This window comes from Poecile atricapillus, chromosome 8 (genome assembly GCF_030490865.1).
Source record: "Poecile atricapillus isolate bPoeAtr1 chromosome 8, bPoeAtr1.hap1, whole genome shotgun sequence".
Lineage (NCBI taxonomy): Eukaryota > Metazoa > Chordata > Aves > Passeriformes > Paridae > Poecile > Poecile atricapillus.
In genome coordinates, this window is record NC_081256.1 from 21,156,280 (window position 1) to 21,184,232 (window position 27,953).

Here is a 27,953-nt window from a genome sequence, read left to right on the forward strand (position 1 = left end):
TGTAGATTGGATGAAACTCACTTGATTATTTTTTAAAACCTGTGAAATAAGGCCTTCTTTAATACTGGTATTAAACAGCAGAGTTTCCCAGTCCATACCAACTTGCCTCATATGAGAATCCGGCCCTTTAATATTTAATTTACTGATCTTTATTTTGTGGTGAGACAAATGACTTTTTAATGATTCCAGTAGACTTATTTGCATTATAAAATAAAGCCATTGTCTATGCTGCCAGGGAACTACTTACTTTTAAATATAACATTTGTTGGGAAATACCTATTAGCTATTAAAAATATTTAATTGACCTACTTTTTTTTTATTTGCAGGGTTGTGTCCTTTGTTGTGACCTCATGGTTTAACTGGGAATAAAGATGAGTATAAGCAGTGATGAGGTTAACTTCCTGGTATATAGATACTTGCAAGAGTCAGGTGAGTTTTTACAATTCTGGTTATTAAACAATGCATAATTTATTTGATCTTCATCTGCAACTGGCTTTAGCAAACACAGGCTCATTTAATTATTTTGCCAGTAGGCATGTGCTTCTGTCTGAACTGTTTCTTGGTGTTTCTTCTCAACAAGAGAATGAATTCCTGCCAAGTTACCTTCTGTAACTTAATCAGATTTAGTCATTTGGAGTCTTCAGATGGCAGTCAACCAGCCAAGGACTCACTCGATTGCTAAAATGCATTTTCCTGGAGATCACTTCTCTGCAGGGTGATGATGGCACTTTGCACCATTTTCTTCAGGGCTGCTTGAAGAAGAAAATAGAATGATCAGCAAAATGCTGTTTTCTTCTGTTGTCTTGGAGTGATGGTGCTTCTGCCAGCCGGTCTTGTGCAGCCGAATTCCTTGCCTGAGCGTGACTGTGGGAGGGCAGATGTGGCTGTGTTTCAAAGGAAGATGTGACAACTGTGACTGTGACTTGTATCACTTGATTCTAAATAGAGATGAACAGATTTTTTACAGGAATAACTCTTTGGGTTCTCAAAAGCCTCCGTCCCTGCAGGACCTTTTTTTGGAGGATCTTGTCCTTCTTAGGACAAAGAGCAAAAGACACTTGAATATTGCCAGACTTGAAAAGAAACATTTTTCCTGTCATCTCCCTCCACACTGACTGTGTCTGCACAGCATAAGAATGCAGCAGTGCTCCCTTATTTTTAAAGCTTCCCCACCCCAGTCGGATCAGCAGTTTGTGTTGCATGTTTGGGTTTCTAGATGCAGCCATATGGCTGCAGGGAGTTTTGTGGTGGTGGTTATTCGTGAAGCTCTCTAAGAGACAACATCATCTTTTACTCACAACTGTGATATTGATTGCTTAACACAGCCTACATTTAGAATGGGAAGATTTGACTGGAAGTCAGGCCATGCCTCAGTAAATGAACAAGTGATGATTGTCAGCTGGCAGGAGGGAATATGATCTCAGCAATACATAAAAGAAGTCTGCATATTAAAGCAAAAATAAACTTCAGTCTTAAGACAACAGTGTAAGAGATCAGCTTTAATACATATATGTGTAGATATATAAGAAAATATACACATATATTTCATATTTTACCTTGCTGTTTGAACATTTATTGATTCGTAGTTTTTGTTTAGTGATTGCTGATGGGCGGCTTCAGGCTTACTGAAAATGCATTTGACTGGTGCAACGCATGTCCACTGCTCATGGACTTCCCAAATTGAGGCAGAGAAGAACCATAGGCAATGGTGGATGGCAGACTGTTACAGTTTCTGCTTGTCAAAAAAAAGCAAAACCTCATTTTTCTGCCTGAATTTACTGAAAACACCTACACGTTCTTATTCCAGTTGCAGATTGCTTTTGTCATAGAAGCCAAACTTTAAAAATTGCTTCATCTTCATTTTAAAGTTTGCAGGCAGCTTCTTGCTTACCTGACAGGGGAAAAGAAAAAAAAAATAGTGGTTTAAGAAAAAACGCTACGACAATAAAGTTAATTTCCTGAAACAACTATTTTTCTCTAGCTTAAATTCAATTTTTCAGGGTGATCAAATAAATAGCAAGCAGCTGCCATTGCTGCACCATAACATGTTTGCCACTTCTTAATCAGTGCACAGTGCTGATGTACTTCTAAATGCCAGAGCATACAAAATTATGGCAGCACTGTTCCATGAGCTGAGTTCTGTTCACATACAGATCCATTTCATTTTCATGGGTATCAAATCAGGGAGTGAAAATAGCAGTCTTGTGTCTTGGATATATTTTTTTAAATTAAATGCTACATAAGGTGCAATACTTACATGTAGTTTGTGAAAATATAAACACATTTAAATGCTGTGGTGAATTATTTATTTTATATTGACTTGTGCACAAATGTTTTGCCATTGATACTGTAATAATTGCTGTGTTTATATATGAATTTAGCTTTTCTCTTTTTGTACACTTAGACTATGAGGGAATTGAGGTGTTTTGACAAGTTTTTGGTAGTTCAGAAGCATGCTGTAGCATTACACTTTGTATAATTTGCTCAGGTTTTAAACAGAAGGTCCTACCGTGGTACAGCAAGTAGCGTTGTCTGTCTGTAAATCAATTCTGATGTCTTTGCCTTGTCTTTAGGGTTTTCCCATTCAGCATTTACCTTTGGTATAGAGAGCCATATCAGCCAGTCTAATATAAATGGTGCTCTGGTGCCACCAGCTGCTTTGATTTCCATCATCCAGAAAGGTCTGCAGTATGTAGAGGCAGAAGTCAGTATTAATGAGGTAAGGAGGCTTTGCCTGCAGGAGCATTGTGTCCTTGCTTGCAGTAAGTTTGAATGTTAGTATATTTCCTTAACTTTCTTGTATCCTATTTATTTACTTTTACTTCAGATTCCTTACTGCTGGTGTTCACCATGACTCCAGTGGTGGAACCAGAGTGGAGTGACATAACTGGGTGGGGGTTCTGCCCAGTGCAGCCACACAACACCAGGCATGGTGTTCTGGCTCATTGCTTCAAGGTCCGTTATCTGTAGAGTTTTTACCCTACTCTAATGTTGTAGTGCATCCAGACAAGTGTGATAGGATAATAATTGAGACCAGTAATCTCTTCATTTTTTGTTTTTGTAGACTGGGACTAGGGAGATGGGAGAGCACTGTGCAGCTCTTGTTTGGGCTCTGGTGTCATCACAGTGAAATGATGTCAGCCCAAAGGCAAGGTTTCCAAGGAGAGAGAGGGTTTGAATTTGTGGCAGAAAGGCTGAAGGTATATGCCAGTTTGCCTTTTGCCTCTGCTGGCTAATTCATCTTGAGCAAGATCTGTTAAATTTGATGTTTAAATGGTTATTCCAGCAGTACAGAAAGCTATGTATCTTCCTGCCTGATGGTGCAGACACTCTCCCTCAATTTCCATTCTCATTTGTGCCTGGAAGGTGAGAAGCCGTTCTGTGTGTCAGTTAGATTACAGAAGGAAACTTTTTTTTCCATTAATTCTGCTCACTTTCCAGTCTCCCGTATGTCTGCTGTTTGTGTGGCTTTCACAGTTCTAGTGAAGCAAATCCTTTCCCTTAGGAAGCCTCAGGAAAATAAAGCAAATGATAGGAATAGAAGACCCTATATTTACTGCAAGGAATCCTTCTAGTCCCTAAAAATAGATCCTTACAAAGCCCTAGCATATGTATAAGGGTATTTTTAACTGGGTCTTGTCCATTTCAGGATAAAATTCTTCCTTCTTGTTTGAAAGCATGCCAGCACTGTTTGAAAAAAGGAAGAAAACTAGTCAACTCCCCAGATAATATGTTTATGGAAAGTATTAGTCTAATAAGACTATAACTTCACAAGTCAGTGACCCGAGTTGCAATGTTTGCAGCTCTCTCTTCAAACAAACCATTAGATTTTGCTGCAGCCACTCATGTTTGAAATCATATTCATAGATAGCTTACAGAATTTTTTGCTTTAGCAGACAATTCAGCAAACTCAAAACAAGTTGCTTTTGATTCCACAGGCTCTCCCAGAGGTCTGCAGTGGCTTTTTTTTTGCATATTTATGGTGGCCACTTAACTTTAGACTAAAATTCTAACCACTAAAAGTCCTAACCACAACAATGATGAGATATCACTTCCAGCACCATATGTAAACTGCTTTATTATATTAAATGAAAACATTTTCTTTAGTTTTGCTTGGAATCTTTGCCCATAATGTTAATTTGTACTTGGTGTTATCTTTTTTTTTTTTTTTCTTTTTTTTTTTCTTTTTTTTCCCTTTTCTCCCTGTGCTGTAATTTAGGATGGTACCTTGTTTGATGGTAGGCCGATAGAGTCTCTCTCACTGATAGATGCAGTGATGCCTGATGTGGTACAGACAAGACAACAGGCCTACAGAGACAAACTTGCACAACAGCAGGCAGCAGCTGCTGCAGCTGCAGCCGCCACCAACCAACAGGGATCAGCGAAAAATGGAGAAAATACTGCAAATGGAGAGGAGAATGGAGCACACACTATAGCAAGTAAGTCGAGATATAAATGACTTTAAGCTGGGTTAGCAGTTTCTAGTTGTTTAACATAGTATGAGCTTGTAGACAATGAGGTAAAAATGTAGAGTTTGGAGTGACCCTTCAGCTTGCAGAGAATTCCTTCATCATGGCTGATACTTGAACAGATCGTGTCTCACCTTTGGTTGTCTCTAGTTTTCTTATCTGGGGTTGCAGAAGTCAAAGTTGTGAATTCATTAATTCACAGTATTCCCTTGAGTGGTCTCACTTCCATTACTGCTTCTTTTCCACCACCTGAAGGTTTTTCACAGGGCCTTTGCATAAAAAGGAAAAAAAAAATTGACACATTCCTGTGCAAGGAATGAGGAGAGGAGTCTGCCAGTCCATGGCTGGTTAAAACTGATTACTGCTTGTGAAGCTCTGCAAACTCCCTCTAAAAGGTTCTGTAAATCCCATGGATCCAAGAGCTGTACCTGGCTTTTCTAGTGATGTTGAGGTCAGGGTTACTGGGACAAGCTCTGTGTCTCTTGTCTCTTTTACCAGTATCAGTTTTCACTGTTTGCTATTCAAATTTGCTCGATGGAACTGCTCTCAGGTTTTCTTTATTCATTAATTCCATTTTAGTTGTGATTGGTGAAATAAATGAGTTCTGTTTGTCATCACTGGTCAAAGGAACATGCTGTACAATGAGGCTTAGTATGGAAGAGTTTGGGTCGGGCATTAAACTGTGATTCTGAAAATACTTTTCTGGAAGTCTGAATTGCATGTTTGAGTGTGGGACTTACAGTTTTTCCTGTAAGAAATGACATTTTTAAGAGAATATTGAGCCATGTACAAGTTTTACAGCCTGATTTCACTAGCTTTTTTGATTAGTGTATGTGATAAAAAGCTAGAAATAAATTCTTTGGCTGAAAGAAATGATCTCTACTTTGATGCTTTCATTTGAAAATCTCAAAGGGGTATTTACTTGATTACTGTGAACTGGATAGAGGGAGGGTAGAGCTCGGATCTCAGCCCTGTTAAATGTGATCTACCAGCAACCCCTGCTGGCTGTACAGTGCTTCAGACTGGCATCGATCCTCTGAAGCAATGCTTTATATGGTGCTCCTTCTGAAAAAATACTCACGTTTTAATAGTCTTTTCTGTTTTCTCACATGCACAAACAGTGACAGAAACCCTTGATGCTAAATTAAGCAATAGCTGTGAAATTATTTCTTTAACTGCAGTGAATAAATATGGAACAGGTGAACTGTGCAGCACTTCTTACATTCTGCATTTGCAGTCATTCTGAATTTATTTTTAATAATAGAAAATGGTTGATGGTAGATGCCAAGAAAACTGTTTTGTCACTTGAATTACCCCCAGACTGTTCTACAGAACAATATGGTTTCAACCTCACTTCCATGCAGAAAGTTACACTGCCATAATTCCATGGTAATTGCTGATGAAGTTTGAGAAGCTTGGTTATGTTTGCTCTGTCACCAAATGTGATTATATTTATTAAAGTCATTTTGTAAATGGAGTGTTGGAGATGTAGGTTTAAAACCTGCTTGACTGCAGTTGGTGAAAAGAGGGATTTTTGAAAATGAATGTGTTATAAATGCATTCTTACAGCACAAGCTAGACTAGTAACATATTGTGCTATGCAGTGTTGGGCCTGAAAAACAGAGTACTTGTAACAGCATTTATTTTTTAGCATAGCAAAAAATTAACTTTTGGCCCTATTTCTGAAGCTCCTAAATTAAATCCATTTGGATGTGAAGGTTTACAGGAGCGAGGAGCTTTCTCACATTTTCGAAACTCCCCATCTGTTTATAGCTTCATTAATTGGAACTGAAAAAATAAGAGCATGACAGCTCTATCAAATTTTTGAATCGCATAAATTGTGAATTCTTGCACTCATCACAGAAGAATCTGAACCATACAGGAGTCACAATGTCCCAAAATACTAAAATTCACCTCTCTATGCTGTTGTTTCCCATAATACAGATAATCACACGGATATGATGGAAGTAGATGGAGATGTGGAAATCCCTCCCAACAAGGCAGTGGTGCTGCGTGGCCACGAATCCGAAGTGTTCATCTGTGCCTGGAATCCCGTTAGTGACCTTTTGGCCTCAGGGTACGTGCACTGCCCATGAGTGTCTGTGTGTCTGTGTGTCTGTGTGTGTGTCTGTGTGTCTGTGCTGCTGCAGGGCAGGGCTGCAGGCTCAGGGAACACCTGCCCCAAACATCAAATGCCACAGTGCTGATTAGAAAATAGTGCCTTAAAATTAAATTTATTATTATTATTATTATTATTAACATTAACATTAACATTAACATTTTTAACATTATTACTAACATTATTAACATTATTATTATTAACATTATTATAAATATTATCATTATCAATATTATCATTATTAACATAATTATAATCAATATTATCATTATTATAATAAATAATATCATTATACTACTATACTATTAAATAAATATAATTTAATATTTAAATACAATTAATATTAATAAAATAATACTAAACATACAAATTATGTATAATTATTATATAATTATTCTATATATGATTAATCTATTATAATAAACACGTAATCACAACATATAAGTATAAATTATGTATAATTATAATACAGAATCAATATATGCTATATCACATATATGTTGTATAGCACATATATACATTGCTACATTATATAGTATATATTCTATATTACATACTATGTATGTAATATATATAAAACCTATATGTTTTACATAACTATATATATAATATATATTATCTATTATTTTACATACCATATATTCTAATAGTGTATATTATTAGTATGTTGTATATTATCAGTATATGGTACATTGCACATTATATACTCTTACAGAGCAAAAACTGTATGTTTTACATAACTATATAAGTATAATATATATTATCTATTATTTTACATACCATATATTATAATAGCGCATATTATTAATATATTGTATATTATCAGTATATGGTACAGTGCACATTACATACTCTTACAGAGCATCATTCTAATGATGTATGTTAATATATAGATGAAATAAAAGGGGTTGTCCATGTGTAAACAGCAGCATTTCCATCCCCACGGGGTGTTTTGCAGCTCTGGCGATTCGACAGCGCGGATATGGAACCTCAGTGAGAACAGCACGAGCGGCTCCACGCAGCTGGTGCTCCGGCACTGCATCCGGGAAGGGGGGCAGGATGTGCCCAGCAACAAGGACGTGACATCGCTGGATTGGAACGTAAGTGCTGCAGATGCTCCCAGGAGAACCCTGCTCACAGCACCTCGTGCTGTCAGACTTTAAGTGACAGCAGCGGTGTGTGCTCCATGGCAGAGCTCAATATTTCCCTTTTGAGCAGTGTTGTAACTTCTGTTGTACTTTTGGAACTTCTTTCTAACGAGTTGTGATCAGTGAAATTGAATGTCGTAAATCCTATGCCGATCAATTCTCCCTCAAATTTGCTTTGTGCTCTTTAGCTTTGAGTTAAGCAGTAAAAATGAATAAATAAATAACCTCTTTGCTGGCAGAGTGAAGGTACACTTCTAGCAACTGGGTCTTATGATGGCTTTGCAAGGATATGGACTAAAGATGGTAAGCAAAATACTTCTTAATTTACGATATATTTTCCTATATTGTGGCTCACGGCATAGTTTTTTATTTTTTAATGTATTCATATCAATATAAATTTTCAGGTAATCTTGCCAGCACCTTAGGGCAACATAAAGGTCCTATATTTGCGTTAAAATGGAACAAGAAAGGAAACTTCATTTTAAGTGCAGGAGTGGACAAGGTGAGATAATCTTTGGTAAAATTAAAATTCTTTCCTTCACCGTTATAATCTAACTGTAAGCAAAATAGAAAAACTATGCAAAGTAAGTAAATGAAACCAAAGGCATGGGATGTAAATATGTGCTTACAAAGATCTTGTTATGCTTAGTTATGTTTCCTCGGGTTTTATAGTAGTTTATTGACATATTTTAATTTCCTAGATTTCAATGTCTGTGGATCTCTTCCCATTTAGGTTAGTCTGAGTTGGAAAATAAGTGTATTGAAACCAGAAACATGAAACCTTTGTAAAACCTAATCCTAATTCAGTGAACCACTACATGCAAAGCCTCAGGAAAAAAAGAGTTGTACTAGAGGGATAGATTCAGGCTGAGTTGGATATCAGTCAAATCAGAATGATTATAAAGATTAGAGCTGGAACATAAGGGAAGTTGATATATGTGACTGGGGAGGTGCCAGTTGTGTAATGCCATGGAGCTCATTGTTTGACTGTGTTTTATTTCACATCTCTAAACAAATTCAGGTTTACAAGGTCTTTCAGTTCAAAGCTGCTGTTAGTGTGAGAGGTTTTATTTATGAATGATAGGAAGGGCACAGACTGATGGGAAATGTACTTAAAGTGAATTCAGAGACTCAAATAGACTATTGCAAGAGTAAGGAGAGTTGATTTTTTCCTCTGTAACAGATTCAAGGTGCAGAAGTCAGCACAGGTTTTCTCTTAGTGAGAGTGGCAAACTGCAACCTCAGTACAACCACTTAAAACTGGCAGTGTCACTGTAAAGTAGTAAATTTTCTCCTTTGTTTTTTTGTTTTTTTTTTTTTTCCCCTGCATGCATTTACTTGGTTTGCTTTATTAGCCAGCTTTATAAATGCTTGTGCTGGCACAAAGGAAGGAAAATTTAATCTCTCAAAGCATGGAAAAGATGTGTTTACTCTTTTGGCATCTGTGATGGTTATGCCATTTTTTAAATATTTGTGGAGGTACAGCTTTCGTTTGCAGGAAAATAATGAAGGAAGAAATAGAAACCTCATTTCAGTCAATAAAACTTCTTAAACAAACTGAGTTTATGCTTTGGAAAATATTCTGCTTTAGCAGAACCTTGGGCCCCTTTTCCATAATTATTTTGTGTGATCAGTTCATGCTTCCATGGAATTCGGTGTCAAAATTTTCACTGATCGTTGAGGTAGGGCAGGGATGTTAGCATATAATACACTGATGATATGATACTAATTCTGTCACATAAGATTTCTTTAACCTTTCAGAAGGTTATGAAAGTATTGGCAGAGAACAACAGAATAAAATTACACCCTTAAATTTTTCAGCATGTGACTAATTGCTAATAACATCTCCTTAGGAACAAGTGAGTAGCTGATACTACAATTTGAATATACAAGTATTTGAAATTAAAACAGGTGTGTGGAATGGATTACAAGAATATAAATAGGACTAAGGGGATAAAACAGTTTAAAAGCCCACAAATTCCTTCTTCCCTCTAGACCCCAAAATGTTGTGGCTAAACACCTTTCTAATGCAATCTTAAATTATCTACTGTTTTCTGTACATCTGCTACTATTTCTTTTAGTACTGGATCAAACTCTAGAAATGTATAATCAAGAGCAGGTTTGGGTGATGGTGAGCAGGGTAGGTATTCTTGTACTTGGGTGTGGTGGTAATTGTGGGGAAATTACCAATTTGTACAAGTTTGTTTATTGTTTATTTATCTGTTTAACACAGACCACAATTATTTGGGATGCCCACACTGGCGAAGCCAAGCAGCAGTTTCCATTTCATTCTGGTAAGTCTTGATTTCATCATTCAGATTTGTCATCTGAAAAGACAAAAAGCTGTTATTTTAAAAAATAAATTTAAAAATCTGATGTTTATGGTGCTTATTATTGGCATAATTTTAAAATCTTACAGGTAGTCTTTGGTTACTGAGTCCCATACTGGAATTTTGAGAATGTCAACAAAGATGGATTTGTTCTGATTTTATAACTCACAGTTTTATTGCAGTTCCACAAAACTCATAAGAGATAAATAATCCAAGTATTCCTGACTTTCTGTAGTATGGTGGCAGACAAATCAAGTGAGTGGGCCACAAGGGATTAGTGTTTATCACCTAAGGACTGCATTGTCATCCTCCTGCTGCAGTGATCCTCCCCCATATCCCATTGTTCCACTGTCCCCAGATTGGCCACAAACCAGCTGAAAGCTGTTCACTGGCCAGCTGGGGTGGGAGTGCAGGAGGTCAGACAAATTGCTTTGTGGGCTGCCTGCTGAGCAATCCTGTCAGAATCAGCTGGAAAACAGAATGGAGAGGATGACAGACGTGTCATTGAAGGGCCTTTAAGAAACGTGTCCTGGTCCATTCTTTATTCCGCTTGTGCCACATTTCCAGTGGCATGACAGCAGTCAAAAACATCAGCTCAGCATTTACTGCAAGCAGTTCATTCTGTGCCATCTGCCATAAATAGCTGGCTTGAGCAAATGGAACATGTTGCCCATGATTAAGCTTCAAGTTACCACACCTTACAATGCTGGAATTGAGAAAGGAAATAAATCCTTACCCTTCCCAGGCTGCCATCCCTGAGCATGAGCAGGAGATGTTGGTGGAGATGAGCTGATGCACAATGATGTGTGAAGTTGTGGGAACCTGTTCCTTGTGCTGCCTCCTGAGATTTGTTTATAGATGCCTTAGCTACAACTTGATGTCCTGCTGCACTGTCTTCTCTATAACTTTGATTACAAATATGTTCCATATTATGATGTCTTATATTAAATTTGTTCCACTTTGTGTAAGACTTGTTTTAGCTGTGTTTCTTACTGTTCATAGTGTTTATCTTCAGAACTGGTCTAAAGTTACGATTGCTCTTTGTTGGCTTTTGTTCCAAGGTGGTGAATGCTAAATTTGCACATCAAATTCCTGCAGAGTGCGTATTATAGCTTTAAATATCTTTCTTTTCCTTTTAGCACCAGCATTAGATGTTGATTGGCAGAGTAACAACACATTTGCCTCTTGCAGTACAGACATGTGTATTCACGTTTGTAAACTAGGACAAGATAGGCCCATCAAAACCTTCCAGGGTCACACAGTAAGTACTGCAAAAAGGGGGCTGCTCTGTGATATTTTTATTAGTGAGAGATTGGGGGCCTAATAAACTTAACCAGTGCCCAGCACCTGTGTAATGGTCATTGGCTACAGGCAGTAGATGCACACAAAGGTAGTTGTGTGTAAGGTCTTATGGTAATCACAATCTCTGTGATTATCAGAACAATTCTCACCCCCGTGTACAGCTTGTTTTACCAGTGCCAGGATGCAAGAGTGAGCTCTAGAAGAAGAAGCAGTATGATAACTTCAAGATTTTACCACATGGTGTACAAGAATGCATGGGAAGTGTGATAAATGGATAGCAAAAAGCTGTTGTTATTGAAGGCAAAGCTATGAACAAAAATTAAGTGTTAAAAGCCTGACAGCTATGCAAATGCTCATAACTGCTGTCCAGCTTTATCTTTTGTAAGTTGTCATTTATGATGGAAGGAAAGTCTCCAACTTACTCTCACTGTTAACTTTTAGAATGAAGTAAATGCAATCAAATGGGATCCAACTGGTAATCTGCTGGCATCCTGCTCTGATGACATGACTCTAAAGGTAATGGGAGCTCTGGGGCTGGCACTTGACTTTGTAGGACTCTGGAATACACTCCATTAGCCTGGATATTCCAGCAGTATCGCTGTGATTGCTGTGTTGACCAGTATTTGTTCTTTTTTTTAATATAAAAGGGTTAGGCAATCCTAGAAATCCTTGTTAATCAGGTCCAAGCTTTGGTCCAGAGAACTTGTTACAGGCTGCCAGCCTGAGACTGGGAGCATGATTTATTAGGTGCTTTTAGCTGTTTGCAGAATCAGGTCATTAATCGTTAAGCTGTCATGCTTGATGGTTGCTTTTGTTTAAAAGAAAAAGTTGGAATGCATGTCGGGTAGCACATACAAGAATGGGTGACTTGCTCCTTTCCTGGTTTTCTTCTGCTTTCCCCTTCTTTCTAGTTAAAATCTTTGGCATGTTGTTTCTTCCTGTGCACTCCTGGATTTTTCCAGTTCATCAGGAGTCATTTTGCAGTTTTCAATCACACCAACACTTGTCCTCCAAATCATTCACAGCTACGTGCTTTCTTGTAGAACAGGATCAAACTTGTGAGTGCAGAGGACACTGCAACTTACACATGTGACCTCAGGCCACTCTAGAGATCCTTACAAACCAGCAGAAATGAGGCTGTTCATGCCTGGCAGGCCTGTGCTGCTTCCATGGTACAGATGCTTTCCATTACTCCTGTCCTGCTTTACATTCACTGAGACCTTCAGCACTGTGCTTGGTAGAGTTTCAGGATACATTTTTTACATTGACAGCACTGTCCTGCTAGTAACCCTTGGGACAGTTAATTCCATCCAGCTCACTGTTGTTTAATCAGGGAATGGCTGAATGAGTGAGTAGCCACATATCTCTCCTGCTGGCACATGGTCAGGCTCTGGCAAGGGAAATCACCTTATCTAAATACCAACACTTAAGCATTAAGCCTTCAGTCTAAAGCTGGATGTCTAGACATCTCCAGTCAGCACTGTTTAGCACTGCTGAAGAGCAAGTTATCCTTTCCTAAATTAAATGTCTTAAGTCAAGTGTCATCAAAAAGGAATCCCTCTCAGGATCTCAGGAAACCCCTGAGAGCATCAGTTGTTCTCCACTGGCAGTGGACGGAGTCAAAATAGCCAGCTTAAGCCAGGTATTTAATACTTAAACAGCTCCAGGGTGATGAATTCCAGGCTAGAGCTGGAGCTGTTGCTGCTGCCTCTCTGTGAGTAGAGGTGACAGCTGAGAATGTGTCAGCATTTGTGGGATTCCAGCAATTAGCTTCTTGGTGGCTGTTTCAAATGGAGCCCAGTCTGCAAAGAATGTTATTGTTTTGTTCAATATTAGCTCAAATGTCAAGTGCTGGAGGATAAGTCTACACATCACTAATCACTTGTGGATCCCTTACTTTTCAATGGCAGAAGGAATAAATACCAGGTTTGGAAGCACATGGAAGGTGCCTAGTGATTTATTTACTTGGTTAGTTTCTATCTACAACTTAATATTCACTAGGGCAGCTGATAGGGACTCTTTCATCTATGTTAGTTTTGGGAAGAGAAGTTAGATTTTGATCTCATCAATTAAAGTGGAAATACAATTTCAATTTTGTCTGCACATTGAAAATCAATTTCCTCTTCAGCAAAGCAGCAGTGCTGAAAAGCAGTGCTGAAAAGCACCATTTATTTACACATGCACCTCAATTGCATCTTAAATACAGTTGGGCTTAAACATGCTCCTGGTAGCTTTTTCTAAAAGAAAAAGTGAACTAAAAGCATTACTGAGACACATATTATTAAAAATAGCATTCAGGTGGTTATCTGCCTTATCAAATTTAACATGTAGGAAAAGGTATAAAAGCCTTTCCAAATCCCTTCTGTAGAAGCAATGTAAACTCTTAATAGAATAAAGGGGTTGGTTTTTTTTTTGTTGAGCATGATCTTAGAGGAGTTGGAGTCCTCTAATGACCTCTGAAGTACTGAACACTGAAATCTGGCAATGCAAATGCTAATAAGTCAGGAAAATGCCATAGTGGTATTTGTGTCTCTGGATTTTTAGGAAAACAGAAAATTTCTCTACTGTCCCTTTATTTTTCTCAGTCTGTGTAGCAAGAAGTTAATTTAAAAATAGGACCGTGATATTTTATCAACTCAGACATGAGCATTTACATATTGCTCTTCTCATTTCAGCATCTGCTTTCATCCCTGCACTTTTCAAGGGGTTTGCAGTTCCCTCAGGCAGTTTGGTTTCTACAGGCAGCACCTTTATTACTCATTGACCTTGTTGGGGGCTTAAAACACAGAGAATGAAAGGTCCTGGAATAAAATTTGGCATAACTACTCTAGAAACCTAGCAATCATAGCAAATATTTTGAGTGGCCTAAAATGTAACAGTCAGCCTGCAAATGATGAAGAAGAAACATGTAAAATGTATTTTAGTACAATATTGTGCTAAATTACTTGTGTGTTCCTCTCTTTTTATCGTAGATCTGGAGTATGAAACAAGACAGTTGTGTCCATGATTTACAAGCACACAACAAAGAAATTTATACTATCAAATGGAGTCCTACAGGACCAGGAACAAATAATCCAAATGCCAATCTTATGTTAGCAAGGTACTATTTAATCCTGGTTTTAAATGTTTATTAAACATTATTTTTACCTCACTTTCTATAAATGTAAGCTCACAGAATGTTTTGAAGCATTTAAGATACTTTATCATATTCTGTTTGTATTAGCAACAAAATATGTTTAATTGAGATGTAATTAATCTGTTTTTTTTCTTGACAGTGCATCCTTTGATTCTACTGTTAGGTTATGGGATGTAGACAGAGGAATTTGTATTCATACTCTGACAAAACATCAAGAACCTGTGTACAGTGTAGCTTTCAGTCCTGATGGCAGGTACCTGGCCAGTGGCTCCTTTGATAAATGTGTACACATCTGGAATACACAGGTATTGCTCTTCTCTGTGTTGAGAAGTTTGTGTTTTGGTCTTTTCCATCCTTTCAACCTTTGTTTATCCATCATACTTCAGCCACAATGAGATTTGTCATTCTTAACACACTGGTTTTCTCTTTGTTCTGAGATTATTTCTTTTAATGTTTGTACATTTAATTTCTCACTTTGAATGCTTGCCTGTGGTGAAGTAATACTTGTCTTCACATTGTCTTATCAAAAAAAAAAAAAAAAAAAACCAAACCAAAAAGACAAAAACCAAACAAACCAAAAACTCACTGACAAAACTCCAAATTGAACAAAGTTCCTCCAAGAACATATTTCATCCAAAAATAGTCTCTGTTAACTCTGAACTTCAAATTCCTGCTAAAACAGGGGCTTTTGTGAAAAATGATGACTGGGTGTAGACATACTAATCTGATTGGCTGTTTCAATGAATTTCACTGACAAACAAGAGAATGCAAAGTGAGGGAAGATAATGATGAGAAAGTATTTCTATGAAACTTTCTCATAAAGGACACTATTACTTGTTTTGTATTTCTGCCAAAAAATAAAAGAGATTGTTATGTTTGAAACTCTAAAGACCTTGTCAGGCATGATGCAATCTCTGGCTTCTGGGCATTGGGTATTAATTTCTGAAAGGCTCATTTCAGTAATTGGAAGTAGTTGTGACCATCCCAGCTTTGCCTGTCAAGCACAGGAGCTCAAGGTGAAATGGTTGTGCCACATTGTTTAACAAGATGCTGAGACTGTCCACAATCTCTTCTGGACCACTTTCCTCTGAGAATTTCAGCTTTTAAAAGCAGTGGGGAAGTTTTACATGTACAAACTGTGCTTGTTCACGTTGATTTTGTTGTATTAATTACTTGCCTTGTTCCTTTTTTAGACAGGTGCCCTAGTTCACAGTTATCGGGGAACAGGAGGGATTTTTGAGGTTTGCTGGAATGCAGCAGGAGACAAAGTTGGAGCAAGTGCTTCAGATGGTTCAGTAAGTGTTGCTTGACTTGGTGGGTGTTCTAATAATAAACATCTTCTGGAAATCTTTTAACCAACAATGGAGACAAAATTTCCTTCTCTAGCTGAAGGTTGAATGCAACCAGCTCACCTGTATGTTTTCAACTGTGGTGAAGCTGCTGTGGTATTATAAGGAGAATATTTTTATTCCAGTCCAAAAAGCTCAGAAGGTGGAGATATCTCCAATTAATATTTTCTGTTCCTTCTCGGGCCTACTGTGTCAGTGTGTTCAGTGTGGCTGGTTTGGAAACAAATTTGTTTTTCTTTCTCTGCTCTTTTTGAGGGAAAATGCTCAGTGTAGGTGATATTATTATAATGCATGACAGGAGTGAAATACCTTCTGCATTGCATTCAACAGCCAAACAAAGTGCAGATTTCTAAATGCTTGTAATTAAAAAGTTCCTAAAAATGTCAGCAGCTATATATAAATATCAGTCTGCTTACTTTGCCTAGGAAGAGCAGGGAATAAAATCATGTTTAACTAATCATGAATGCTCCCACTGTCATTTCGCTGCAGGGTGTAGGAGCATCACCTCCTGACTGCTCTGACTGTCCTGCAGAGCTGCAGTGGGATGGGAATGTGCAGGGTCATCATAAGGAGCACAGTCCTGGGGCTTTTGCTTGCCTCTGTCTCTCCATGGTTTGCAAAGAAAGCAGAGGAGAGCCTAAGGAAAAGCAAAATTAAAATAAGGCTGATAAGGGAATTGTGTTTTGAAGTGCTGTAGCTTCCTTTAACAAACGTCAGCAAAAAGCAATCCTGGCAGCTCAGTAGTGCAGTCTCAGGTGGTATCTTAACACAGGTGCCAAAGCATTCCCTCCTGAGTGCTGGTAAGTAAGAGTTAGAGTTGTTAGAGTTCAAATCACAAAATAGTAAGTTCTAGATTTGAAGAGGCCTAAATGCTAGAGAATTAATTTTGATTGGTCTTCATATAATTTTAGTCTTGTAAGTATAGGAAATATCATAAAAGGACAAAAGCTCAAGGCATATCCTGAATAGAAATTATCACTCCCCCTAGATGACCCTTTTTTATACATACTGTGTAACCTTTCCAGTCCTTCAATTAATTTGGCCCAAGAGGCTGATTGTACTTGGATTAGATTTGTTTTCATTTAGTTTCTGATATTTTAAAAAATGTTTGGCTTAATTTGTTCTCTATTGTTCTCTAGCAAAAGCCCTTCTCCTCCACTCTGTTTAAAATGTGCTTGCAGGTGGTATTGTCTTGTATGTAGTTATATTTTACTAATATATTTCTATATCTGACAGACCCAGAAGCACTACTTGGTGGAGATTTTGGGAAGAGTAAAACTGGAATTTGTACACCGTTAACTGTTTTTTCTGATCTATTTAGTTCTTGTCCATGTACTTTCATTTCATTTTATTTTTTTACAAACTAGATTAGAATAAGTTCTCGGCCTCACAGTATTAAATATGTAAGCAAACAGCTTACATAAGATGTTGCTGTTCTGATAATAATTCTGGAGGCAGCAGTGCCCTTAGCACTGGGGCTGGCTTGGGGGTTCATAAAGGGCTCACCTGGTCATTTTGATATTATTTAATCATTGTTAATAGATATAAGGTTAAGCTTACACACAGGTTTTGCTCTGAAACTCCACACAGAATGTAAAGGCCCGTGGTGCTGTGCAGCTGCTGTATCTGTGTCTCTCTCTTTGCAGGTTTGTGTATTAGACCTCCGGAAATAGCGCTCTTAGTTGGAAGCCATGGACCGACTATGAATGTGTACATAGCCAAAATGACTGTCCCTGACCCATGTACTGCTATAGTCCCAATCGAACCATGGCCAGTCCACTACAGCCAAATGTAAAAGAAATATATACATATACTGTATATAAAAAAAGAAAAAAAGGAGAAAAGAAAAAAAAAAAAAAAAAAGAGGAGAAAAAAAAAAAATTACACCCTGAAGAGGATGACAGAGTTTTGTCACAGCTTGTGAATCCTGTTCACCAAGTGCTGGAATCTGCTGTGCCCCAAAATAACATTTAAAGGTTTTGGATATGAAAAACAGAAGAGCACGAGAGAGAGAGAGAGAGAAATATACCATATACAAGAGCAGACCCATATACATACCAAAATCAGAAGATACTAATGGCAGCCTTCATTACCCCTTCCCCCATGAAATCCATTCTCACGTGGATTATGGGGTATTTTTGTTTTCCTTCTCAGTAGTTGAGCAGTTTGTGTGTACAGAGAAAATGGACTTAACAGAAATCTGCAGCAGTAGGTTTTTTTTCTTTGCTTTTAAACATTGGGTTTTCTGTTTTGTTTTGGTTAAATTTATGGATGCATGAAGTAAGGGAGTGATTTAGTTTCTTGTTTATATTTTTTCACCTTGGGAAAAAAAAAAAAAAAAGAGTTTCTTTGAAAAATGTTTCGATGAATCCTTTGAAGAGGTAGTTTGAACCTGGTAATACTTGGTACATTTTGTGGCTCCCAGAGCACAATTTTGTGAACAGAGGGAGGGTGGAAAAGGGATTAGGGAGAGAGAAGAAAAAAAAAAAAATCCTTCTTTGCAGCGTGATATTTCACATCCTCATCTACAAAGTAGGATGGAAATGGGTATTGTGCTATGTTTGACTTTTTGGTGACATGGCTGGAATGCAGTAATTTCTTATTTGGGACATAATTCTGCCAAACTTAAGAACAGAAGGGCACAAAAACACAGGAAAAAAACCTAAAACAAACAGGGATGCAAAAAAAAAAAAAAAAGAAAAAGAGAAAAAAAAAGAGGAAAAACGCATCTTCTGTTGCTTTAAGACCATAGCTAAAATATGGTTCAATTGTGCACTATTGTGAAAAGGAGCAAAGTATAGCTGGGGGATTTTGTTTAAGAGGTTAAGATCTTTCTGGACAAGGGTTCATGCCACAGCTTCCTTGAGAGTTGCCCATCATTATTTGTAGGAGCTTAGATGTATAATTGTAACCAAACTCCAGTATTAAAAGTATTTCATGTAATTTTTCTTTATTAAAATAAAATCTTTGGCATATATTTGATAACACTGCCATTAAGAGGCAAAATGTTTACTACCTTAGATTTAAAAAAAAAAAAAATCTTAAACAGAGGACTTGCTTCAAGTTTATTTTAATAGCAGTGATTCAGCTTATTTAAAAGATGAATACTTGCACTAATTCCCCTGCTGCTCCGGTCCTGCAGTTTATTGTATCTTGTGACTACATTTTTCTCCAAATATAGGGTAGATGTAAGCTGCTATTTTTTTAATAATCACTACTATATAGTGTCTTTTACTCTGTTTACAATATCAAGTATTTTTCTTACAATGACAGATGTATATGGCAAACCTTTTTCTGCTCATGTGATTAAAAGTATACTAATAGTGATTTTATTTGTAAATGATAGCATGAGGTTGTGTTTATGCGTATGTGTAGTCGAAAAGGTTGCATCATGTCTTGCATAAGATTCCAAGAGTGTAAATTTATAAAAAGAGAGGTTGTCAAATTTATGTCACAGACATTTTACTTAAGGAATGGTTTATATTACAGAGCTTTGCAAAGTTATCGGTTTTATAACACTATTTCAATCACAATTAATTTTGTGGCTTATGATTGTTAGTCTCTAACCTATTTTTTTATTCGTTTGGGGTTTTTTTTTCCCCCCTCCAAGTGAAGTATGAATTCATTTAATTGAGATAATGCAGCTTTGACATTTTAACCGTTGTTCATTAGGCATTGATTTCTGCTATTTCCATGAAATAAACACGACTTGAAGCAAGTCTGAGTTTGGCTAAGGTAGGGTAGCAATTTGCCAGTGGTAAAGACAAGTCAACAATACATTGTTTATCTACCCCCCAGGATTATACTGCTATCACACACAGCGTTTAAAACCAACACCAAGTCATATCCATAAAGACAGTTATCCGTGGTGGTTCTGTGCCAGCTATTTTTAGGGTTTTGGAACATATTGCAAATGTTTAGAGCAATTACCCTGTGAGTTACAATATGTAGGAAACCTAATATATTGAGTGTCTGGCACTTGAAATATTGCTTTTATTGCTGGAGGTCCATGACTGTGGCTGACCTCTGTCATTTAATGAAAAAAAAATAAAAATAAAAAAAAAATTCTGTGCAATAATTTTAAACTGTGCTCCCAGGAATAGACACAAATGTTTTGAGTATGTTTAAGCTGCATTTTTCGTTTAGCAATGCATTTGTCAATTGCACTGAATTTAAATCCTGAAAGTCAGAAGTGATTCTTGATAGTACTTTTGTATTTTAATATGGACAGTTTATTCATTTTCATAAAAGTTATTGGATTATTCTTTCAGCCAATCTAAACAATTGTGGTGGAATTCCGTGACATAGCTGCAAAATCACACAGCCATGTTTTAGGGTATTGCCATTTTCCTCTTTCTCAATCATCAGCTGTTTTGGTTGTAATTGTAATTGCTTCAGCATAGCATCACACACACTCAGAAATAGAGAACACCAGAGCTTCAGCACGTCCAGGCCGGGGCTGTCAGCTGTGGGTCCGGCAGGAACGCCGGCTCCCTTGGCCCGAGCGCTCCGGGCACGCGGGCAGAGCCCTGCCCCAGCGGGGGCCAGGCCACGTCCCCGAGCCGAGCTCCGGCCGTAGCTGTCCAGCTGTCCTGCCTCGCTGCCCTGGGGCCAGGCCACGTCCCCGAGCCGAGCTCCGGCCGTAGCTGTCCAGCTGTCCTGCCTCGCTGCCCTGGGGCCAGGCCACGTCCCCGAGCCGAGCTCCGGCCGTAGCTGTCCAGCTGTCCTGCCTCGCTGCCCTGGGGCCAGGCCACGTCCCCGAGCCGAGCTCCGGCCGTAGCTGTCCAGCTGTCCTGCCTCGCATGCCACAGTGCTGCTCCTGCTCCCGCGCTCCGCACGCCCGGAGCCGCCGCGTGCCGGCCGCGCCGCGCGCTGCCAACCACAAACCGGACAAAACCACACAGAACCGTGACGTTCATTCCTGTCTTGCATAGCACAGAGGCCTCGTGTTCCCGGCTGGGGTGCACTGTCCAAACTGCTCCTTTCAAAGGGGAAGCCAAAGGGCAGCAAGGCCCTGACTTTGTGTAGCGTGTACGTACATCCTCAGTCTTACAATTGGAGTCATTCCTATTTTTATCAGTTCAACGCGGTAACAGGCAAATATCCCAACAGAGGATAAAAGGAAGGGGAAAAGCTGGGCTCAGAATTAATGATGGGATAAGAAATGAACTGCTCTTGAGTTCGCTGTCTCTCTGTGCATCCATCTCTGAATCCCGTTTCTCATTTTTGCATGACCGGATCCAGGTTTCTGTAGAGTTCGTCTTTTTCTATTTTTACTTTACCTTTTTCTGCATTTTTAAATTGATGTAAAGATTCCCAACCAGTGGACTTTTTAGTGTAGTTAAGAGAATATCTAGGTCTTCATAAAAGCTTTTTTAGACTCTTTGTAATGTTGGTAAACTGAGTTTATTCTGGGACTACCATTGTGCAGGGTTATTTAGCATGTCTACTAGATGATTGGAAATCTTATATGAAACACTAAAAGTGCCTCTTTTTCTGGGTTGGGTGGAGGGGAGGTAGTAGTTACCAGAGTCAGAACGACATGGCATTTCAAAGCATGTTTCTTGATTTCGTGACACTTTAATGCATCTTGAGAGAAAGGCCAAAGATTTCTACCGATTTTAATTGATTTTCATTTTAAAAAGCACTCCTTTTTCCTTACACTGCTTACCTCATGCTAGGGCGTCTGATGGGGCGTTGTACCTTGGGCATGTCCTTTGTGTTTAGGGAGAGCAGTGGGTGCCGCTTTGCCAGCAGAGCGAGCTCAGCAGCTGACGCCTTCAATTCTGCTGCAGGAAGGAGCTTTGTTACCACTGCAGACTGGGGGCTGCAGCCTGTCCATGCAAGGTTGTCTGGTTTTGTCTGTTTAGCGCAAGAGGGGAGCCCTGGGACCTGATTTTTCCAGTATTTACTTCACCAGAAATCCCACTGTCTGTCACTTCACGAGGAGCCCGTGCCGGGGTGAGCGCTGGAGGCGCCGGGGCTGTGCCGAACCCCGGTGTGGATAAAACGAGCCACATCCCCCTGGAGCCGAGGGTCCCCGCTGTCCCTGGGGTTTTGCCAGAGCAGGGCATGCCAGATTTAGCCCAGTTCCTTTTCATCTGAAGAGCAGGATAGCGCCTCCCTTCCCAAAGCCCTGTAGAGCCATTCCCCAGTGGGATCACTTCCACCCTCTCCAGACGCCTGAAGAAAGCAGAAGCAACATTGTGGCATGTTAGAAGCAAACACGGCTTCGGGAGACAGCAGTAAATCTCCATCAAGATCCCTGACATTTTCCGTAGGGAGAGAGACATGGAGCAGTCCTCACTTCTCCCTCTAGAGAAAGCTCTGAAATACCACGAGCTGTGAAAGTGTGACTGTCTTCACTGTCAGTCTGGTGGGAGGCAGACGAAGCAGGAAAATCTGCCGTTTCGAGTGGATTGCAGATTTAGTGTTAATAGTGCTTCAGATCAGTAGTTTTGAGTACATAATTCGCTTTCTCTGCCTTTAAGTTTGAAGCTTGACAATAACTTGAGGCATGTTTTTGTTTTGTTTTGTTTTTTTATTTTTAAATAATCATTCATTTTTACTTCATAATGTTTTTTGACATTTGTGGGTAAATACAAGAAAACAGTCTGCATGTTGTTGCTAGTCCAGTGTACTTTGCAATCTTGTCCTCAACAGACTGCAGTGTGCAGAACAGTAATTCTAGAATACAGAAGTAATTTTCTCTCTCTCCTGACATTGACATTGTAGTTGTAATGGTTTCATTTGGAGTTACAAATCCTTTGGGTCTAATTCTGTGAGCCTACCTATAGCACTGGATTAAAATGTCTGCATCATTTCTTCAGTTATCCAGTTAAACTACAACTGTTGTAAAAGTGTAAACCAGCCCATGACAGTTTTTTGTACTTGTTTAAAGGACTTTTATTGTTCAGTTTTCATGATTATTGTCTAAAGAAGACTGATAATAGATGTTCTATACTGTCCTGGACCATGTTAATTACACTTTATGATGTATTTTGGTTCTACATCACAATGATTTGTCCCCAAGGCCCTTATATCCCTTCTAGGCACATTTTCTGTTGCAGTTTCCCTTTGCATTGTATTGCTTTGACAACTGTAATTTGAATCAGATCTGAAAGAGGTCCAGAATAAAATATATTTTGATATTACCTTGGCTGAATGTTTTATACCAATGATTTTAAACACTTGGGATGGAAGGTTTGCAGATCATTAAGCTGGGGAAGTGACAGACTGAAACACTATTTTTAATGTTTAGCTTGGCACATGTAAGACAAGGTGCAAACAGCAGCAGGAGGTAAAGCAGTGTGTGGCTGCAGCATCTTTGGGCTCACAAAGATCCTGTGACGGTGACACCGTCCCCTGTCACCATGTCCTGCTGTTCCATTCAGGGGAACTGATTTATTTTGTGTTTTACATGCTCCATCTTCCCCTCACCCCTGCACCTGTGAAACAGAAGAGTCCAGTGGTGCTTGCAGCTGCAGCCCAGAAGATTCTGGAGGCGTGGGAGCAGCTCCTTCCTGGTGATGGAATCTTATGTCAGGGAGATCTGGTGTTACAGAGCGACTCAGTTTGGCTGTGCAGAGCAACATTGTTTGTGTCACCTATTTCAGATGTGTGAAACCATTCAGATTCACCTGTTAAATACCATACATGCATCATGTGTATAATGATCTAATACCTTTAGAATTGTGAGTCATGTCATAATCCAAGTGAGGGAACTCAGACAGTTCCTTTTCAATGTGTCTAGAACTTCATGGTGAAATAGCTGCTTTCTCTTGTAGATTGCTGGTTTGTTCTATAGTAGCCTTCTGCTATCAAAATTGATTCCAATATTTTGAAACTTGCTGTTGAAAAGAGCCTGTAATTAATTGAAAACAGAGGAGGGACTGTTTTACAAGTGTAAAACCAGCCTTGCCTTCCCTTCACCTGGAGTCTGAGTGCATTGCAGGATTTCTGCATCACCTGGATTTTGAGGCAGCAGTGTTGGAGCAGTTTCATGGTTCTGAGACAGACTGTGAGTTGATATTTCATTAGTTACAAGTGCAAGAACCACAGAGCAGTGTTGTGTTATGTACATATTGCTTTCACATGGTAGTGATGGCCAGATCCATCCTGTGAAGAGGAGACAGCATTCCAGGTAGGTGCCTTATTCCACTGCTTCCCAAATCTTCCCTTTGGACTTCAGTTAGAGCCTGATTCTTATAACTCTGTAGGAGCTCGTGGTCTCAGGTATTTATAAAGTCTGTGTTCTCTGCCTCCCAGGGAAATGATTTAATGGAAGTTGAAGCAATATCTCTGGTTTGCTGATGTCAGCACAGGGCAGCTGTAATGGAATAATAATTTGGGAGGAATTTATTGGTGATTCTGTAGAGAATGATGATGCCCTGGTTAGTATTTTGTCCTTAAGGAAAGCTGACCCAGGAGTTCTGTAGTGCAGGGGCTTTTGTGGTTATCTGACTAACTGAAAATTTGTGCCATAAAGGCTTGGTTGAAGGATTAATAAAGACAGGTTAATAACCATTAATAAAGGTTTTCTTAACAGATGCCATATGAAAATATTCTGCTTCCAGATTAATTCTTCAGTTACCAAGTCAAGATTTTGGACTCAAAAAAATGTCAAGACATCTCGGTAGAAGTTGAGTACTTTCAGCAGACTTTTATCTTTTCCCCCACATTTTTCTGGCTTGTTCTAGATGCTGAGTGCTCTGACTTTAACCTTGAGAACGCTGTACATTGAACTTTCTGAGTTACATGTTCTTGAGCATTTTCACTGGACTGGTGACAGCTCAGGCTGAGTGTTCTGCCTTTCCAATGAGGGAATCAAAGGGCCCAGCTCACAGTGATGCTGATGGGAAATTCCCAATTACTTCAGTGCAAGCAGACCTAGGGCAGCACTTCTGAAAACAGGTGTTGGTGGATGAAGGATTTTTTTTTATCCTGACATATCAAAAATCCATCCATGAAAGATCAGTGTGCCACTGTGCTGAAGTGCTCATACCACAAACCCTCTGCTCCTTGCATGTTGCCTCAGCCTTGGTGGAAACCATGAACTCTGCAGGCTCCATTTAGTTTAATTTGTACTTTTGTCCTTGCTTCAGATGTTTTCTGCTGACAAGAATATCTGAAGGTGTGTGGCCTGCCTTTAATAATGCCAGACAGAGGGGCACAGGTTGGGGTTAAGCCATGTGGAATGGCTGGGGGCTCTCCAAAGCTGTGCTGGGTCTCCACAGCCTCCTTCTTGCTCGGGGGATGTGCTGCTGCATCATTTGCAGTTCCAGAAGCCACCTGGAGCACAATGTCTGCTGGCTGTTACACTTTATAAATATAGAAAAGACCTTTTTTATGACACAATAACCATGTATTCATATTACTTGGGAGCCACAGTAATTTTGACAGATATCCCTTAATTTCTCATAAGTGATTAGTTTTTAAAGTAGCAAATTCCCACTACAGGACAATAGTGAAGAATAGCACTTAGTTTACTTCTCAAATAGTTATTTGAAGGTCTTGCAGTTCTTTCGCTTTCTATTGCTACAGCCCATCTGTCTTCAGTTTGCTTAAACACTGCAGAGAAGTCAGGTGCTGATTAGGTGGATGGGAACAAACTGCTTTCTAGCAGTGAGTAATTTGAAGCCAGGAGCCAATTCCCAAGACACAGTTTGTGTATTTTGTTGCAATTGTGTTGTTTACCATCTCATGCTCAGATTGGTAAAACTTGCTGTGTGTGCTGAATTAAATATTCTGTTATTTTATTCTATTTATTTATATCCAGTTCCTGCAGCTAATTCTATGGGAAAATCATTCAATAGAGTTTTCATAGGGAACAAATTATAACTTTACCCTGTGTGTTGTTCAAGCAGGGAATTCTCCAATAGTTCTTGGAAATGTCAGCTGTATAGAGGTGTAGTTTGGTGCTGTTGTCTGGACAATGAGTGATCTCCAGTTTTGGGCTTTAGGTGTATAATTTATCTTGAGCATTCAAGAGCGAAATACTTGTTGACCCATTTATTTATTTTATCTCCTGGCTTATTACTGTTTGCTTGGCTGGGTGGATAAATTGACTCTGTGTTTCCACCAGATGCTTTTCTAGTTGCAGGTAAATTGTGCCTCTGAATTGGACAATAAGAAACAATAAGGATGAGAAATCTGTGCCCATAGTGCTCTGTAAGTTTGAAATCAGCACATTGGGACTTTCCTTGCATTTGCAGCTGGATCACTTTTTGCATGGATATAAGAATTCCAAGAGTTCTGTTCAGCTCTTCAACCATTTTATTTCATTTTCTCTAGGAGGACTTGTAAATGAGCAGACTAAAGGGGAATCCTTTTGCTTTTGGAGTTTCTGTTTGAAAATAATGTGAGTCACCGAGTGATGAGGAAGGTGAGGGGAAAGGTCTGAGGCTGTAGGTGTGGAAGGACCCTTGGCAGTCAGGGAGCTGCACATGGTCCTGCTCTCCAAAGCTTTCCTGTTGAAATACTGCAATAGCCTTAATGGTAAAGCACTTTCCTCTCTAATCTGAATCTTCTGTGCAATTAAAAACTTAGCATTTTGTCCACCCTGAATGTGGGGGGGAAAAAAAGCTGTTTATTGTTCACAGCAGCCTTTTACATCTTTGAAAACTGTTGTGCCTTTTCTTTGTTAAGCTGAACCATCCTCAGAGTGCCTTAATCAATTCATCAACACCAGCTGCTCTCCTTGACAGACAATCTAATGAATACTGAAGTAAGAATCTTGTTTATAAGAAATACAGTCTCTGAAACAATGCAGGGAGAAACTGAAAACAAAATAAGATTTCTGGTTTCACAGTTCTGCTATAACTCTGAGAAGTAGCTCAATAATTTATAGGTTTTTGCTTTGCTGATGTCCCAGCAAGGACCCTCCTGGTTTTGGGGGGTTTTTACAAAAACGCCCTTTTTCCCTTCTGCAGCCTTTGCACTGTTCCCCATTCCTGGTTTCCAGTCAGTGACAGATTTTTGTCCAAGGCTGCCCAGCAGGTCTGTGGCAAAGCTAGGAATTAAACTCAAAATTTCCCCCAAAATAGGACAGAGGACCAGGCTGAGAGTTGTCTTTGCCCATGGCTTCCACCTGGGACCCTGCTCCCAAACCAGCATTGTGACAGAAATGTTCCAGAAACAGGGAGAGTGGAGACAGAAGAGCTCCTGGAAAGCAGGGCCTGCACTGAAACAAAACAGAAAAGTGAATTCAGGAAATGCTCCAGTGATACATTAAGACACTGGTAATAGTGACAAGGAAGAGAGAAAAAATATTAACTGCTCTATATTAGACATGCTTTCAGGCAGTAAATGCCTTTTAATGTGATATAAAAGTATTTCAGACAAGGCTGCTTCTGTCTCATGCAGACCCACATATTTGGTTTCTGACCACTGTCTTATGAAGGACTTCTTTTAAATAGACCAAAGTCACGAGGATTCAACAATACCCAAATTTATTGTGAATAAAAAGCTTTAAACACATACCATGTTTTAGAACTGGAAAACCCCAAGCACCTGCAGACTAAGTAGGGGCCATTGCTCAAGTGAGACTGCTGCTGCCTTGGTAAGTAAGGAGAAAATGCATCTCCTTTTACAGCCCTGTTTGAGAGAGGAGTTTTAAGGATCCAGCAGTCCCAGAGGTGATAGAGAGGGTAGGTGTGTGCTGTATTTTCAGCTGTTTCTATATCCCCAAGGAGAAGTGGATTCCAGAAGAGGAGATCTTATTAGCATGGGACCATATATCACGGTACATGTTCATTAATATTAAGAAATTACCATTACTGCTGCTGAGCAGGAAGGATGTGCTCTTTTTCCATTAGACTTCTGCATCTGCTCTCTTTTCCAAAACTTGCAATTCCAGCTGGGATGGCTGCAGCAGTGCTTGGTTCACGGTAAGCTGGGAGATTTCAGGATTTCTTTCTCGCAGTGCTAGGGTGGGAGCTGTGCTCTGTGCAGCTCTGTGGTGAGCAGGAGCATCCAGCAGAGCAGTGCAAGCTCAGCAGCTGCTGCTGTCCCAGCAGGACTCACCATGTGTTGAGGGCTGTTTCCAGAAACACAAAAACCAGCTTGATCTGGACTAATAGGGCTGGATTTTAAGTTTCAG

The 27,953-nt window shown here is 39.2% G+C and overlaps 1 protein-coding gene across 4 annotated transcripts in view; it reads left to right on the top strand.

The window, feature by feature from the left end:
- Positions 1-23,007, top strand: part of TBL1XR1 (TBL1X/Y related 1) — a 110,013-nt gene extending 87,006 nt beyond the window's left edge. For all 4 annotated transcript variants that reach the window (XM_058843827.1, XM_058843826.1, XM_058843829.1 and 1 more), the window contains 14 exons: positions 327-429; positions 2,574-2,719; positions 4,220-4,439; positions 6,414-6,546; positions 7,547-7,688; positions 7,976-8,039; positions 8,141-8,238; positions 9,970-10,030; positions 11,206-11,327; positions 11,810-11,884; positions 14,341-14,468; positions 14,644-14,809; positions 15,698-15,799; positions 17,500-23,007. In XM_058843827.1, the coding sequence (XP_058699810.1) occupies positions 372-429; positions 2,574-2,719; positions 4,220-4,439; positions 6,414-6,546; positions 7,547-7,688; positions 7,976-8,039; positions 8,141-8,238; positions 9,970-10,030; positions 11,206-11,327; positions 11,810-11,884; positions 14,341-14,468; positions 14,644-14,809; positions 15,698-15,799; positions 17,500-17,526 (1,542 nt within the window). In that variant the 5' untranslated portion in view covers positions 327-371 and the 3' untranslated portion in view covers positions 17,527-23,007. The remainder of the gene's footprint in view (positions 1-326; positions 430-2,573; positions 2,720-4,219; positions 4,440-6,413; positions 6,547-7,546; positions 7,689-7,975; positions 8,040-8,140; positions 8,239-9,969; positions 10,031-11,205; positions 11,328-11,809; positions 11,885-14,340; positions 14,469-14,643; positions 14,810-15,697; positions 15,800-17,499) is intronic.
- The last annotated feature ends 4,946 nt before the right edge of the window (positions 23,008-27,953 follow it).